Source organism: Linepithema humile, chromosome 2, assembly GCF_040581485.1.
Source record: "Linepithema humile isolate Giens D197 chromosome 2, Lhum_UNIL_v1.0, whole genome shotgun sequence".
NCBI classification, from domain to species: Eukaryota; Metazoa; Arthropoda; class Insecta; order Hymenoptera; family Formicidae; genus Linepithema; species Linepithema humile.
Window position 1 is genome coordinate 23,879,593 of NC_090129.1, and position 17,932 is coordinate 23,897,524.

Here is a 17,932-nt window from a genome sequence, read left to right on the forward strand (position 1 = left end):
TAGCTAAGATTATTCCCGTTAATCTTCAGGATGTAACATCGATCTGTGGAATCGCTATCCAATTTTGAAGAGTTGTGTTGAAGAGTAATGTAGGCGAGCAAGTGAGGACACTGTGGTTCTCAATAATCGGTCATCCGTGATCGAGGGAAGAGCAGATATGTAACCCGTGGCTATATATCAATTGAGACGCTGAAAATATCAAGTAGACCAAGTCTAATTTCGGTAAATTTTAAAATCCACAGAAACTTGCTCCATTACTTTACTTCCAATATAAATAGATCATTCACAATGGAAATGATTCCACTGCTAGATAGTGTTAACAGATCTAAAGTAATTAAAAATCTAGATTGAATTATTTACAAAGAAATACATACATTAATTTATTTTATTCGTTTATTTAATTTTACCCGCGAATAAATGATTACAACGCAATAATTTCCTTTTGGTTTCGTGGAGAATCGTATCGCGTAATTTGATACACTGCATTTTCAACGCTTCAATTGTTTGTTTCTTTGTAACACTATCTTTTGTAAACATGCTGCTCTGTGCAATACAAACGCCTGTGAGATCGCGTGTTATATACAATAACTTTTCCAGCTGGTCTTCAATTCCAACTTAAAATATAAAAATTAATGAATGACAATTGGTAAATTGCTATATCACACATCTGCTCTTTTATTCTGAACGAATATATGTCCTGAACCGAAATGTAATGCGACTTTTTTTACCACGATACTTTCTTTTTAATTAATAATGATAATTAAGTAAAAACATATAGATTTGTTGATAAAAATTTCCTCAAATTAAGATTTTGTCTCAAAATTGGTGTTTATTTGCGTTTTTAAAATGTTTAAGAAAAATAAGATTTTGATCATGTCTGCATTATAAGTAAAAATAATAATAATAAAATTAATATATAAAATTAAACACAGAAAATATTCTTGTTCTAAAGTAAATAAGTTTCTTATCATGCCGAATTTAATATTTTTTTTTTTAAAGAAGCCTACATTTTATATTTTGTAAAGTTTTAATTTTGAGGAAAAATATTCAAAGTCTCTCATGCAATTTGCTAATTTTTAGGTGACACCTGCCAAGTTTCTGCGCACTGCCTTCGGGATTCGCGGACTCAGCTCAGCATACATATCACGAGTATTTCTACGCACGGAAATGGCTCTCAAAAGTAAGAGTGTCTTGACGGGGTCCCGATCCTTGGCCAGGTCGCGGTCGACGGACAATCTACCAACCAGTCAGTCACAAGTCAACATTCAGATGATGTCACACACGCTTACGATTCGAGAAGTATGTTATTCATTTAGTTCTCTTCTTTCCTCAACTCAATTTCGCATTTATTTCGATTTATTAACAGCAACATGCCAATTATCGGCATAGGCTGCGTTCCTGCAATCGTAGTTACGTCAAGTTGTCCGAAAACTAATTTGCAAATACGATTATAATTTTAATTGACAGAGAACTTTTACAGGTGCAAATATAAACTATTTATAGTTTCACATGGTATGCAATATTTTCCTGTTCTAATATAAATGGCACCTCTTTTTTTATTTCGTCAAAGGAGATGGACCATAATGAGCAAAACTTAATGGTTTTAGCTATTAAACACGTGTTTTATTTATTATGTTTTATCTCGTTTAGTTTAAGAAATAAAAAGGGATCACTTGTGCTGAATTGCACTATATATTTTTTTTACTTTATGAGTATTGAAACCGATATAATTTCGTTGAGCTCGATGTTCGATGTTACAGGTACGCGAGAAAAGACCTTATGCTGATTATCGCGTTTCGTTAGCTCACGGATAAACGTAAGGATCATTCTTGCATGCCTGTGATGTCCAAACCTCAACTCGATGAAATTTCAGGATGCCCAATAAATCATGATACGACCATAATTATGAAGCAATTTCTCGTGAAAAAAAATAAAAGGTATTTGATAAATTTTTTTATTTTGATTTTTAATTTTGTGATCACGTAGTTTTTGGGAGAAAGTATTTTAAATATGAAAACAGTGTTCATCGAATTAATTGACATGACGTATCGACATTTGTGTGCATCCATTGTGCAGTAATATTTTCCAATTTTAAACTTTGTTTGCATGATATTGTGTATTTATTATAATATGTCAAATACTGATTTTCATTAATTACTTGGAATAACGAGGTAATATCGTGTACATTATATGTCCATGACATTAGTAGAATTTATAATGATAATCCTTAAATCGTAATTTATTATTAAAAGGAGCTTGATTAATGTATAAGTACTAATGTATATATTCACACAGATAAATACACTTTCATATTAAAAACAATTTTTCTCAAAAATTACGCCAGCAAAAAGAAGTTTGTATTACTTTAACCAATTTTGTTTTCACGAGGAATGGTCTTTCGAGTCGTTTGTATCGCGGTTTATTGGATATTCTGTATAGTGGTCTCAATCTCCGCTTTGTATAGCCCAGCGTGCTAAAGTAGTCTCTTGTAGGGTTCGAATCTCTCAATGATTCCATTTGTTTTCAGAAAGAGTGTGAAGACTCGTACAAAGCCAGGGTATCGTATAATTATCTTTTTAGGAAATGTGTTGTTAATTTCATGTGCTCTGCCCACCCTTCCCCCCCAATCCGCCCCCTTATTTACCCTGAAACTTCTATATTACACTCATACTACGTACTCACTTATCGCCATACATTTGTCGTGCCAGCTTTGTCGCTGTTATCATTTATCCATCCGCAGTGATTCTTTTAATGCGTCTTCCACTAGCGACGCGGCAGTAACCAATATTCTATCGTCAGCAATGTTCTGCCGCCACGCATAATGTGAATCTCTCTCGCTGGCTTTGCGGTGTGGCTCTTCGCGTATCAGTGCGAGTTGCAATCATAAATGATCTCAAAAGCGGCACAGAATTAGTGCCCGAGAAAGCAAGCAATGTATAGGAGCTGTTGTAATAAAAAAATTGAACTAGAATTTTTTTAGACACAGCTTCTTTTATTCATTCGTCACGTTATTCTTTCTTCTTCCTTCTTTTGGCAGAATTTTGAGATTGCCTCTCTTTGTCCTCTCTTTGCAATCATATTAGATTGCGATATCAAAATTTATGTATTTTTTCTTCCTGATATCGTAATCCAATATTGCTGCAGGAAAGGAGGAAAAGTTTTAAGAAGGAAAAACGAATTGGTTCCTTCTGACTTCTGATTTGCAATTTAAAGATTATAGTTTTTTATATACGAATCGATGCGTTTTTAATATTGCAATCGAAAAGAATTGCTGACTAACACACAATAAGTTTTATTAAAATAGTATAAGAGGATTTCATTCTCTTAACTAAATGATTTCAATTAAGCTTTGCTTAGCGAGCGTTTAATTAGTTTCTATTCTTTTCTATGTTATCTGTTACAAATTCACATTATCTTAACTATTTTCTTTTAATGTAATTTTATGGTATTAATGCAAGTATTATATCAGTTTTGGAAGATGCTTTTCTTATAAATTTAACTCATTAAAAGTAATATCTTAATTTATTAGCAGTTGAAAATTGTGCACCAATAATATTTTTTTAAATAATTTTTACTTGGAAAAAATTGCTTTCAAGTTTTCTCTTCAAATTTCTCTAAAAGCTAATGTTATTAAAAAGTTGATTTAATTGTTTTATCTCTTTATCTTTGCATGAATAACATCTTTTAGCGGAAATCGATATATGTTTCTAACATCTTCCAGTATTTGAAATTTTAAAATGCATTCTGAATAATTGAACGTTTAAAATAAAAATACATCGACCATTATCGTCATCTTGTGCATAATAATAGTAGCCAGATCTGTGCTTAATATGGAATAAGTCTCGTCAAAGAGGTTTACAGAATTGAAAACGCTTGAATATTTTTATCCACAAATCAGATTCTTTTACGGAATATTTAATTACTGGAAGACAAAACTTTTTGTAATTACCATTAATAATTATTATTCGATAATACATAATACATTTACAAGAGAGAATACATGTTCGAAACCTTTGTTTGTTGTTTGTTAATATATTTTGCTCAGCATTGAGCAGTGTAATTGGATTGGTGATTTGAAATATTAAAGAGAATGAATCAGCGACAAGATGAGATTGATGATTTTAAACGAAGCTGGCGACTCAATATAGTCAATAAGTGAAATAGAATGATTAGTCAATAAGTGAAATAGAATGATTAGGAGAAGAAAATACAATACGGCAGTTTGTAAAGCAGGAGAGCGTCGTTAATTTTTAAAAGCTAGTGCACTAGATGTATAGGATCCTAATTACAGATATTCAAATAAACTTTCTGCTTTGTTAAGCGATTACGAGTTTTTTGGCATTTAGAAAATTTTTATTGGCTACAAGAATGAATCATATGAATGAAGAATGGATTACATGATAACCGATCAAACTTTACAGCTATTTTTTAATCCACAAAAAGATAGTTTTTGGCACATTCTGTAAATATATTCTATCGAATACGAGTTGTAGCATGAAAGGAATCTAATTTATTTCGATGTATAGTGCAAAAAAATTCTTTTATTTTTTATTTTTGATCAGTATGGGGGATTGTAAAATAACCAAAGAATGCGATTTTGTGCGATTAACTGTGATAGATAAAAAAGAAGTATTTGCACACCCTACTTTCTTTTCTTTCGGATAACTTTACATTAAAAGAAAAGAGATATTCATTCTCCATGGGATATTTGTGCGATATGGGTACATGCAAAATACGTTTGCACTGGTACCAATGACGCTCAGCACTTGTACATCGACGTAACTGATGTGTTTGTGCTGTCTTGTGTTGTGCTGCCTTCACTGGAATGATGGATTAAATGGTACCGGATATGTATAGGGCGCACACAGTCCTGGACCACGTGCCCTATCAATGGGCGTTTATCCCATACAAAGTATATGCTCCCAGATCCTAGATATGCCTGAAGTAAGTATTCACGGCCATCCTTTCATTGAGCAAGTTAGACCCGAAAATACCGTCAAAACTTAGTTGTAGGTCTTTATCAGCTTCCTGTGGCATGTCAATATTGTCGCCTTTGGTGTACATACAATTCCCTAGAAATCTGTAAATACAGAATATTTTATGCGATTATAGATATAATCCTTGTAATTATTTTAATATAGCGAATAAGTGGCCAGTGATGTCCCAAATCTTGTGACATAATGTAGAAAGATTTTTCAACTAAATTTCTATCTTAAAATTATTATTAAAATTTTTCTGTAATTGTAAAAAAAATATTTCACTATTATTCTGAGATTTCTTTGAATCTTGGCTACTATATCGTTAGCTGAAAACCATACTTTTTGATTTTCAGAAGCTTTTTACAGAGTGTCGCAATTGAGCTGAAACACTAATTATTTTTTATTTTTATTTTTAGAGAATATTTATTTGAGGCATATTTGGAAATTGATGCAACTATTAATTATGTAATTTTATGTATAATGTTTGCTTGGGATATGTTTGTTTAATCTATAAATATTTCCAGAAAAAAAAAATATATATATATATTTAAACACGTTAATTACTAGTACGATTGAAAACACCGTTGAAATATTGAGAAACACGGAAAAGAAGTTGTATGATTCTTAGAAGAAATTAATTTTTGGATTTGCTTTTACAGCATGTGACTTTATTATGCACAATCGATACAAACTCACAATCAGTCACACAGTGTTGAAAAAAAGAAAGATTTTTTCAACGATATAAGCAATTTTTATTTATATGTTGCTTATTGCTTAAATGTTTTTGTGTGTCCCAGCTTTATATAATCAAGTATAGGAGGAAGAAAGAGAAAAAAGAAGAAAAATTATAAAAGAGTACAGAAAAGAACACATTTATCATCGCTATCGCAACAATCCACGTTGACGTCCTCGTTAACATTCATTTGTATTTTTATCTCTAACCGAGTGATGCTGCTCTGACTGTTGCATGACGAATGACAGTATGCACTGATTTGCAAAGAATACGGATGTTTACTTTTTCCAGCATATCATCGTCGTATCTTTATGTTTAGTTGATGTCCCACATAAGCGAGATAGAAATATGTTCCTTTGCTAGAGTCGATGTTTCTTTACAAGAAAGTGTTTGCGATATTATAAATAGGAAATACTAATTATTATTTGATTTTACATATTTTTGTGTAGAGATATATGTGTATATATAAATGTGGGAGATTATGAGAATAATTTAATAGTCTATGACATCTCAGAATAATTTGGCATAATTTATTCTAATGTAAATACATGTGCTATATGCATAATCACATATTGGTACATAAAATTGCTATTGTTTAATTATCATCTACGTTAATTTATGGATAAAAAATATCGAGATGACAAATACCAAATTATTCTAATAAGGATATAACTAAATTTTCGTTGCAACATGTATGCGCAGAAAGTTGGCATTTTAGAAGCATATATTATCTTCGCAATTAAACTATATATGTATTTTAATTTATATTAGAGTTTCATTTTTTATGATTATAAAAATTAGATGGCTGCCAACAATATGATTTTCTTTTGCTTTGTTATCATTTTATTATTATGGAAAAAAACAGTAACTATTAGTTTCGACATGGGGCGTGATGTGACTCACGTAACATGAACAAAAAAATCTCTGAAAATGTTTTAAAGAAAATATTAGCTGGTTCTTTTTTTTCTCCACGATTATTTCATGTATGCGTCGAGCGAACAGCGAGTTTTATAAAACAAATTTTTAATTTTACTAATATGATTAGTTACTGTATTTTTCCATAAAATAGCTGATATAATCATTTTGATTTAATTTATGAATCAAGCGCATGTCTTATCGTGATTTAGTTTGCTCCTCTTAAATTATTAGTGAGCCGTTGTTGGAAACTAATGTTTGCACAATTATGAAAACAATCTTTCACTTTCTATATTTCTTGAAATTAATTATTTGAATTTGTTTATTCGCCAGTTATTCACCTTATGGTCGTGGCTGCCGATGAGAATTACAATGTATCAGCCCATCTTGCTGTACACGACCGAGGAACACGGATGCTCTTTAACGACGTTCTACGTGCGAGTTGAGCAACATGAACCGACTCTCCTGATGATCAAAACATGCAACAATGAGGTGAGCATACGACTATTTATTTTTCTTAACGCGTTAACAAACTGTTGCTTTACGTGGGATCTTAAAAAATTGTTTCACTTTACGATTTTATTTAAATCATTTTTACAGGTATTTGGAGCTTATTGTTCTACAAGATGGTACGAACGTAATGTAAAGGACGACAAGGGACAACGACAAGCATACTTCGGTACCGGTGAGACATTCCTGTTCAGCTTGTATCCCGAACGAGCCAAGTATCCTTGGGTAGGCATGGATTCATCGCATAATGACTCCAAAGTACATCACTCAGCCGAACTATTCATGGCCGCAGACTCGAAAATGATAACTATCGGTGGCGGGTAAGCTTCAATATAAATTAATCAATAGCACCTCTTGTTATGCGTAAATAGAAGCAATCACAATTTTTTTAATGCTATCACAAAAAATAAAAAATATAAAATAGAGAATTCTGATATGATTTATAAAGTATCACTAATTAGAATTATTATTTGCCCACAAATTGTAACTATAATATATCCTTCCGTTGATTCGCTGATTTTATTTTTTTATCTTCAGCGACGGTCAGGCGATTTGGATGGATGAGAACATAAGATTCGGCAAAACGGATCGGTGCTCGACCTTCAACAACCCACCCCTCTGCGCCAGTGGAGACTTTGAGATCAGAGTGTTGGAGGTGTATGGCTTCGCGGGTGCCTGAAGAGGGAAGAAAACAGTATTAGTTTGTTTTATTCCCTACTGCCATTTAGTGACTCTCTTTCTATACGTATTAGACACACTGTGTTACACGTCATAAATGTGTATCCATGTATTGTATCTCTTTAGGATACCCGTATGCAAATAACGCACAATGTGAAATTTGCCCAATGTTTAGGGACAAAAATATTTTGATTGATCGTAGAAATATGCTGCATTTTCTTTCGTTTTCAGATTGTTTGATTTGGGTAGCTAATCTAATTTTTAAGCACTAATCTGAAAATTTGAAAGATATCCGCGCGAAGTATATATGTATATATATTTGCACATAGAAAATCTTTAGTACAGAAAGAAAAGTAAAATTAAATAATTTTTTTATATTGTGGGAAACAATGTTCTCGTTCTATTATAATAATTTTACGGATGTAATAATAGTGATAAAAATAATTAAATTATAAGTTATAAAAGTAGTTTTGTAAAATTTCTAATTTTAAATTACCAAGCCATTTTTGGCCTAACAAGTAAAACATGCAAAAATTAGTTATTAGCGATTCTGGATAGCGAATTTATAATAGATTTGTATGGATATGTGGAATTCAATATCGATAGAAAATTGTATTATATGAACTATCATACATATTTGGGATCCATACATGATATACATTTGGTAGTCTAAGAATAAGTGTTTTTCATACAAAAAAGTATTTAGTATTAAAATCATCACAGACTATTTTTGTTTTTTTTTTAAATCGGTCAAATTTTACATTGTGCATCGAGGTACGCTCTGCCAAGTAATAATCTTTGCGATAATTATTGTCAACCATTGCGCATCTTTCGGCTGTTGGCGGCAACAATTGATCATAAACAATATCGACTCACGTACAATATCTTTGGAGATATCATAGATCATAGTGATGATTTTTCAGGGCAATTATACGTCAACGATATAGTTATCAAATATTGTCGATAGTAATAGATTAATAATTAATTACTTATAGATTCATAAACGACTGTTTTGTGAGTCTACAGGTAATCATGTTAGATGACGATTAAAGCTGTGTAACTTTCAAAACGGGTAGCTTATTGTGACAATTATTGTCGGTAATATGGTTACAAAGTATTGCGGGCAATAATTCAATAACTTTGTACTTGTTAACATACGTGACAACATTAAAAAGGTATGTTTATATTAATAAAGTATTGTCCTCCTAAACATACCTCGGCATATCGAAATATATTCGCGATTGCTTATATAGTAGTAGTAGTACTTGCTTGTCGATAGATCGAGATGAGAAAAAGAAATCTAGACTTTGGTGTCCTTTTACCATAGAAGTTATTCTTTTCTAATTCTCTCTCATTTAATATGCAATGATTATTCTCTTGCGTACACACACGTAGACATTTCGATGGTGGGTGATTCTTAAATTAAATTCAAACTTTAAGCAAATTATGTAAATTTGCATAATTTGCTTATTCTGAATTTGTATTATTTATGATTATTTTCTTAACTACAAAAAGTGTAAAATAATTTCTACATACAAAGCGAACAAAAAGCAATATTTATGAATATTGTTGTAATATTAATAAATATTTTATAACTGTGAAAGTTTAAAATATAGTATAATATATATATATCTTTATATGTGTTAGATTGTTATATATATCTTAATTTCGAGGTTCTATTTTTTGGAGACGAAGCTTTGCATGGAAGAAATTTTATTTTACATGTTTATTTGATTTTTCAGGTAGAAACAACTTTCCGCTTGCACTAGCAATATTAGATTACATATTTCTTTCTTTCCACGTTGAAATTATACTTGTCTTACAGTGATGAGCATAAAATCTTTCTTTAACAATTATTCATTCATAATGTATGTTACACAATGCTTCTAAAATATTGTTCTTTGAAAATTTATCGGCAAATATGCTATCTTGCTAATTTTAGTTTGCCCGTCATCGAATTATTGGTCTTTTTCTCGTAACGAAACAAAATGCATTAGTCGCTAATATTTAGCAGCGCTGTTATTATCGTGAACCGAGCTTCGACAATAAGCTGCGTTGAAGGCCATAAAATCGCAATGCGAAATTTTGCGACTTTGTGTAATATATAATACGTATATATATAAGAAGCACGCTCTGATTCATTTACGCGAATACTTAATATTCATTGGACCAGGAATAACTATTATATGTGTATGTATATATATAATGGCATATGTATATATATATATTACGCTGTGTATATACGTATATGAATATATATATACATGTGCATATGTGTATCATTTTCCAGATAATTTCGTTGCGCTTATCATTAATTTCGTCATTAATGTTCGTGTATACATACATTTATTGTAATGATTATTATTTATCTCTTATTGTTGTTATATTCGTAACTTTAATGAAATTGTTGAAAACGGAAGAGTTCAGATTTTGTTCACAAAATTACACGGACACACCTTATGAATCTGTTGCGCATAATATATATGTAGATTGTATACAAAACGGACCATAAATATGTTAAATTTGGAGAATTATGCGGAATAGAATCAAGAAATGTCGACTCTTTATTTATGTGAAAATCGAGAAATATTCGTACATTAACGATTACCGGGAATGTTTATTAGTTCTTTAACATTGAATATAATATTATAAGATGTTGCGAGGAAGGTGCGATGTTTTATGAAATAAATTCTGGAGCTCAACATTAGGTTGACCTTACAACTGGTGTAAATAAAATAAAAATTTATATGTACAATTGTTCAATAATCCGAAGGTCTAAAAATACATTGATTTAAATGTGCAAAGATTCAACAATCTCTGATGATCTCCAATCTAATGACTTGTAAATTTAAGAAACTGCAATTTGTTAAATTTTCATTTTAAGTCACGTATGCAAAATATTTTTTCATATTAAACGCGAATATTATAAGATTGTTTATATTTATATATACATCGATGATAAGTTCTTACATTGTCAAAAAGTAAAACATCAAATTTTTATCGAGATAAGTTCGAACTCATTGAAAAATAATGCTCTACGAGAATTACTTACATTTCCAAAAGTTTAAATAATATTCCTGGGGCCTCTGCTCAAATAAAATTTGCTTTACAAATGTGTGTGAGTAATTATTTGTTTATTATTTACAAAATGAACATTTTAAAAATGCTTATACCAAAAACTGTTTTGAAAATAGATATATGTAAAAAGATATTATAAGATATAAATTTTATTCAGTTAACAGTATTATTTAATAAAATAGTTAAGAATTAGAAGTTACTTTAGAATATTTTTCTCTCTTAAATATCCCGTTTTTTTTTTTTTCGGGAAAATACATAACAAATGTCTATCGTGTGCAACACATTACAAGGAATTCGGAAAAGCATATACTTTACCGATATGCATTACAGTATTAGAATACTACATTACAGTATTAGAAGATTAAATTGCCCAGGATTTTGAGTAAGAGGTAAACCAAATGAAACTAATACAAATATTTGAATTCAGAAGCTAGATTCTCAAGATTAGACAGATTGGAATGGTAAAAGGTAATACGAACTAAATTTCCAAAGTGTTTTATGCAAATTTTTAAATATGATTTTTTTTGTACATTTTTATATTAGTTCGTATCAGTGATGGATTTACATTCGCAAATAAAATTTGCTTTATAAACATACAACAATTGTTACGATTAACAACTGTAAACAACTGCTGGGCACACACACACACATATGTTCAATCCAACCAAACAATTATTTTTAATTGAAATAAGTTATATTATTATCTATAATCATCAACTATAATAAATGTTACTTTAGCAATAGTTTATATTTTATATTTTTCAAAGCAGAAACATAGTAACAGTTACAATTAAAGCGATTTACGATTACAATTAAAGTAATTACAACTGAAATATATGTACTATTGTATGTATATCCTATTCCCTTACTGTACAAAATCTTATATAATGTAGATCTAGGCACATCATATACAAAACTTATAAATTTCTTATAATTTATAATTTTAACTTATAATTTTGCCTTATGATCGAAGATATCTCATTTATTATTATTCTGTGTTGTGTACTGATCGTCATAAATCGATGTCTGCTTCCTTGGAGTAATTTTTCTTATACAATGTGCTAGAGTGCTTTACAAATAAAAGAGTAAAACATAGCCAATTGATTGAATTTCTTTTATTTCTTTTTGAATAAAACTCGCGTAAAACTATCAGTTTTTATGACAATGAGAAAAACCTGCAATAACAATTATTAATGTAAATAATTTTTACATTTTATCGTTTCATATAATTCAACAAAATAAGCAGTTTAATTAACTATCTAGTCAAGTGCAAACATTAATATAATTAGCTACTATATCTAAGTTTTCTGCGTTTTTTTCTGTTCAATTCTATCTATTGAATAAACTGTAATAGCATGTAGCAACGAAATATATGTAAAATATTAAAATAAAATTGCATCTATATAACACATATAGAACGTACAATTATTGTTTCATAGAAATAAAAAATTTACAATTTAGATAATAATATAACAAACAGCGCAATAAGCTTTTAGAAAATTATTTTATACATCGGAAACAAACAAAGAAAATTCAAATATCTGTCTATCACTATTATTATATATGCGTTATAAAAAAAAAAGTTTTCAAACGATTAATCAGACTATGGAAATATTTAGACGCGCAAGAAAAATATAAAATAAATATTACATTTTCTTCTCTATACAGAGTATTCCGTAATTCGCGAAACAAGATGTAGCTAGTGATGGGATTTCAGACCGTCTCAAGCATCTTGAATTAAAGATTGAAAATCAAGAAGTCTCAATATACATTTTGTAATAATTTTTTACTGTTGATGATTGAAAAATCTTGGAAGTCTTGAAAGTCTTGAATATGTTAAATATTTTCAATAATATAACCCATATATACATACACACATACATATACACACATATACATGTATATATATACATTCAAAATTTTTCAAGACTTTCAAGATTTTTCAAAATTTTCAATTAAAACAGTCTTGCAAGATGTTTTAAGATTTTTTATTTTTATTTTTAGAAAACTATTTTGCATCCAAAACATAAACAAAAAAGAAAATTCAAATATCTATCTGTCACTGATTATATATATGTTATAAAAAAAGAAAATCAAGAATAACTAAAAATAAAATAATTTTTATTTTTAGTTATTCTTGATTTGCTAAAAAATTGCAAATAAGAGTTTTGAAATCCTATCACTAATTATAGCGTAAAAATTTCCAAGAAAATGAAATAAAATCTTTATGATTTTTCAATCCAAGTTTTTAAAATATAAAGATTTAAAACTGGTCAATCAAACTGTATAGCTAAACAGTCGCTTGTTCGCTAAGTCACGCGTAAGATAGTATTAATAACTCACAGATAAACGATCGCTTAACCGTAAGAGTTTGATTACCAATTTTGAACCTTTACACTTCAAAAACTGCTGCTTGGATTGAAAAACCCAAAAACTTTTTTATTTCGTTCTTTAAAAACTTTCATACTATAATATTTTGATTTGCAAATTATGGACCACTCTGTACAAACACATATTGGCTGAAAATTAAATTTATAAAAAAAAGCACGTGAAAAAGCAGATAACTATTTTATCTTTGTCTACATGCTTTAGTAGTGAATTTAAATCATATGTACTTTGTGCGTGTCAAGGCACTTCCGCCCTTTGTAGGATCCATCATTCGATCCCAATTCGTGTGTCCGACGACGAATCCGACAGCACGCATCTTTTCCTGTTCTTTACGTTCTTCCAAATCGGCCCAACGTACCTGCAATAATATATATAATCTTCGTGAGAGTCCTTTCACTTATTAATATTGACTGCCGTATCATCCATATCTAGATGAAGCGTGAATTTACATACCCGTTTTTTGCCAGAAGTATCTTCCATATTGTAATAATCAGGAACTTGGAGAAAGTCTTCCATAGTTTGCGGTTTTGCTTCGTTTTTCTTTTTCGCTAAACCATCCAGTCGATCTGCATCACAACGAAAATGAAAATAAGAGACAATTCACACTATACTATAGGAAATAATTAACATGCACAAAATATAAACGTATACTAATTTGTTCGTACAAAATAGCGTAAATTGGCTTACCTAACTTATCTTCAGCTTCCATTTTCTCCCATTTGCTAACACCCTAAAATAGTAATAATATGCATACGTAAAAAAATCATAACATGTATTTCTTAAGTAGAATTCTATCATATTTTCTTCCTATTGTGTATTTTTCTATTAGTAACGAACTACCACTTTAGTAAAAAAAAAAGTATTAGTTAATTTAATTACAATTGCATCCTGAGTATCCGTGTGGCTGTCTTCGCTATCTTCATTTTGTGCAATAGGTTGCTCCTGTATTTCTTGACTATCTTCCATATCGACCTTTAATAAAAATATTTTTAATTAATATACTTTACAGATATTAATATCTACATACTAATGTGGAGTAAACTTTTAACGCACAAGCCCGGGTTAACTCGGGCCTTCATACTCGCGAGGGCTATGAAGACCCAAAAATTACATTTATTTTTGACATTTTATTGCAGAAAAATCTGTGCGTTAAGAGATTAAATTTTCTTGTCGCAAACTTGTATGCAAACATTGGTTTTAAGAAAACAAGTGTATTTCGCAATTTGATTTTACATCGCAAAATTACCTCTTCTATCGCCTGCTCTTGCAACATTGAGTTCACATCTAGTTTTTGATGATAATTAGGCGTTGGCTCGAAGTAATCAATAATTCGATTAATTTCTTCCTCTGTACGATTGTGAATGTTTCTTTTCAAGCATATCTGCAGGTCCATTTCCATCTCGCATATGTATACCTGTCAACAAATAACATTGTTGTTAGCAAAAATTACTTGTATCAAATTTGCAATGAGATTTCTTACTTGATAATCTTCAATCATCTAGTTTAATAATATTATCAAATTTAAATAACTTACTTTAAATCCTTTTGTCTTGGCGAAACTCCACATCTCCTCGTAATCCGAAATTTTTTCGTTAATGCAATCCAATATAATAAAATTGAAGAACCCATCTGTTATGTTTTTCTTAAAAGCTTTAACGAGTGACGTTGTATAACTCTGCTCCATGGCCTCTTCATATTCGTATATCATTTCCTGTTGCAAATAATAAATTTATGAATAAAATCTTTAAATAGTATAGATTACGTGCAAATATATCTAAAAGATTTGTATACGTATAGATAAAACTAAAAACAAAATATTATTGTTGAACTTAAAAGTTGTATGAAATATAATTATATGATTTACTTCGACATGCATTTTCAATCTAAAAAGATTTCAGAATGTCTTTAAAAAAAAGCAAATCGATAACTTAATTTTAAAATGACAAATATTTGAATATGTTTTATTAGAATGTTGTTTTTAAAATTATTGAAATATTTTTTATTAGAATATTTCTTATAATTAAATTTCTTAATTGGATTGTACCTTAATTGTGATTTTTTTTCCATTATCATCTTTAGTCTCTTTTTCCTTTTCAACAAGGAAATAATCGTCTAGACTCAATATTCTGGGTGCAGAGCCACCTTGCTCGACTTCTTTATCCTGCATGGAAAAAAGTTACACCAAATTAGATAAATTATATTTCTATATATTCGTAAAATGTACAAATGTTATAATAATTGAAGAAAATGAGGACAATAGAGACGATAGCGAACGGTTGAATTTGAACGAGATTAACATAAATTTTATTAGATCAAATAATTGCGGAAAAATTGATGTTAAACGCAAGATTATTATTATACAAATTACAACATATAAGAAATATGAATTTTAGTAGAAAACGCAGTAGTGGAGTAATGAAACGTTACAAGACTGTTAATATAAAGAATATAAAAAAATAAAAAATACGAATAACAATCTATTTAGTTCAAACACTATAGTATTTGATAATTTTTTAATAAATATTAATAAATTACTAAATATCTTATTTCATTTTCTATCATTAATTAATAAATTTATATATCAGAATATTTAATTATTTATTAATATACCTTGATAAGTTTAGTTACAAAAGATTTGCCACTGCCAGGTGGTCCTCTGAGAATTATAGCTATCTTTGGAGGTCTGTTTTGACGGCCTGGTGGGCACAATAAGTCATCGACCATCGTGTGATTTGGCAATTTTGGTAATTCCAAAGTTTTTGCAGCTGTCTCCGCGACATTTGTATCCGGAGAAAAACTGTAACAAAGATTTGTTTTTTAATAAGATAAATGTGATTATAATTAGTATGTGATAGCATTATATCAAATTGATCGAAAAGTTTACTCGTTTTTCTCCTCTGTTTTTTTTTCGCACTAATAAACAAAAAGAACAAATAAACTTTGCGATCAATCTGATATACTAAAAAAATTAGTTGTCTGTGTAATAATAAGCACAGATAATTACAAATAAATATATTTTATAATGTAGGAAGGCTTTTGAACAATACAGGTGCGTGTGCATGTAAAGGACAATTTGGAAAAATGGTTCGTAAACCATCATGTTTTTCTAAATATTTATATGTAACTATGCAGTTTTGCTTTAAAAATCCATATAATAATCGAAGTGACAATAACATCAATCACTAGAAGAAAATCATTTCGCATAGAAAATTTGGTATAAATTATTAATCGATAAAAAATCTATTTGTCCGACACAAAGTATGAGAAATTCATTGTGGACAAATCGATACTGTAGGTGTAAAATGTGAATATCATCACAGTAATAAAATATGAAATATTCGTATGAAGATCAAAATCACATATTAAAATATCTTCTACGAGAGTAAGAGTGAAATTTGACGCAAATATTGAAAGCATTCGTCTTTGTGAAAGCATTCGTCTTTGTGAAAGCATTCTCATAGTCTTGTCCGTTAAACGAAGAAGACTTTTATACATGCAGAAAGATATTCATTAAACTGTTCGTTCATATTCACGTACAGAGTACGTACGAAAGATTATAAATAACTAGAAAATTGGATAAATTCGAAAAAATTTATTACAATAAATATTATTCGTTACTATGTGTTATCTTTGATAATTATGCATGATTAGTGCATTCATCAAATTGATAATACAGATATATTAAATTTGATATATCTGTTAAATCTGTATTAGAACTATAAATGCAATGCGGATTTTTCTGATATTCAGATATTCTTAGTAGCCGAAATAATTATTATTCGATTACTCAAATCTGAATATCTGGATAATCCGTCTCAAAAAATTGTAAAATATCGTCGAACATAAAGTAAAATAGCTTAAGATTTTTTGCATCTTACAGCCATAATAGATCATTATATCAAATGTAAAAACTCATATAAATCTTCTTGTTCTATAAATCGGGAATAAATTTCTTTTATATCGCAATTCAATAAAATAGATTTAATATACCAGCTCGACTTTCGATTCGTATATTTTTAATATAGATAGTTTAAGGATATAATCCTCTTGCACCTTCAACAAAGTGCATCATGATTTGTGTTGCAGCAAATGCGTAATCGCATATGCGCAATATATATTTATGACAAGATATAGTAATAATCTCATAAAACTCGCTATTATTTCAATAAAATTATCAAAACGCATTGTGATCATTTTTATGAAATCTTTGCAATTGTGCTTTTTGCTAAGAATTAAACTCTTTGTTTGATTTCAAGCTAGTATCCTTTCTCGGAATAGTGTTTATAATTCCTGTAAAATAAAGCTTCTACAAGCTTTAAGCTCAAAGAGCAATGTAACATACCTGATGTCCTGCTTTGTGTCTATGACGTTCTTGTTCAAGTTCTCCTGCCAGCTAACACTTCCTTTCGATCTAAAGAATGCCACATAGATTCATAACGTATGTATCACGTAAACATAATTTTATGCATATCATCAACTACATAGTTATGATACATAGTTATGGGATATCTTTATATTACAAAAAAAAAACTTAGGTAAACTAATCTTTTCACGATACCTGCTGTCATCTTTGTCACTGTCTTTATTCATTTCCCGTCGAGAACTTTCATGTATCTCTTGAAGTCGTTCTATAGTCGGAAAATAACATACA

The 17,932-nt window shown here is 29.5% G+C and overlaps 2 protein-coding genes across 12 annotated transcripts in view; one reads left to right on the top strand and one right to left on the bottom strand.

The window, feature by feature from the left end:
• sky (GTPase-activating protein skywalker) overlaps positions 1-10,941 on the top strand; it is a 25,153-nt gene extending 14,212 nt beyond the window's left edge. For 4 of the 8 annotated variants that reach the window (XM_012359863.2, XM_067350299.1, XM_067350300.1 and 1 more), the window contains exons 7-12: positions 1,081-1,299; positions 2,528-2,557; positions 4,858-4,944; positions 6,961-7,119; positions 7,228-7,457; positions 7,675-10,941. In XM_012359863.2, the coding sequence (XP_012215286.1) occupies positions 1,081-1,299; positions 2,528-2,557; positions 4,858-4,944; positions 6,961-7,119; positions 7,228-7,457; positions 7,675-7,816 (867 nt within the window). In that variant the 3' untranslated portion in view covers positions 7,817-10,941. Of the gene's footprint in view, positions 1-1,080; positions 1,300-2,527; positions 2,558-4,857; positions 4,945-6,960; positions 7,120-7,227; positions 7,462-7,674 lie in introns of those variants that run through there. The other 4 variants (XM_067350302.1, XM_012359858.2, XM_012359861.2 and 1 more) reach the window with 4 other exon arrangements.
• The window catches only part of LOC105667810 (YLP motif-containing protein 1), a 22,539-nt gene continuing 10,224 nt past the window's right edge, over positions 5,618-17,932 (bottom strand). For 2 of the 4 annotated variants that reach the window (XM_067350264.1, XM_067350266.1), the window contains exons 6-16: positions 17,840-17,909; positions 17,624-17,692; positions 15,892-16,078; positions 15,326-15,442; positions 14,816-14,992; positions 14,528-14,695; positions 14,161-14,253; positions 13,969-14,011; positions 13,735-13,847; positions 13,509-13,639; positions 5,618-7,812 (exon numbers count right to left, since the gene is read on the bottom strand). In XM_067350264.1, the coding sequence (XP_067206365.1) occupies positions 7,779-7,812; positions 13,509-13,639; positions 13,735-13,847; positions 13,969-14,011; positions 14,161-14,253; positions 14,528-14,695; positions 14,816-14,992; positions 15,326-15,442; positions 15,892-16,078; positions 17,624-17,692; positions 17,840-17,909 (1,202 nt within the window). In that variant the 3' untranslated portion in view covers positions 5,618-7,778. Of the gene's footprint in view, positions 7,813-11,620; positions 12,069-13,508; positions 13,640-13,734; positions 13,848-13,968; positions 14,012-14,160; positions 14,254-14,527; positions 14,696-14,815; positions 14,993-15,325; positions 15,443-15,891; positions 16,079-17,623; positions 17,693-17,839; positions 17,910-17,932 lie in introns of those variants that run through there. The other 2 variants (XM_012359852.2, XM_067350265.1) reach the window with 1 other exon arrangement.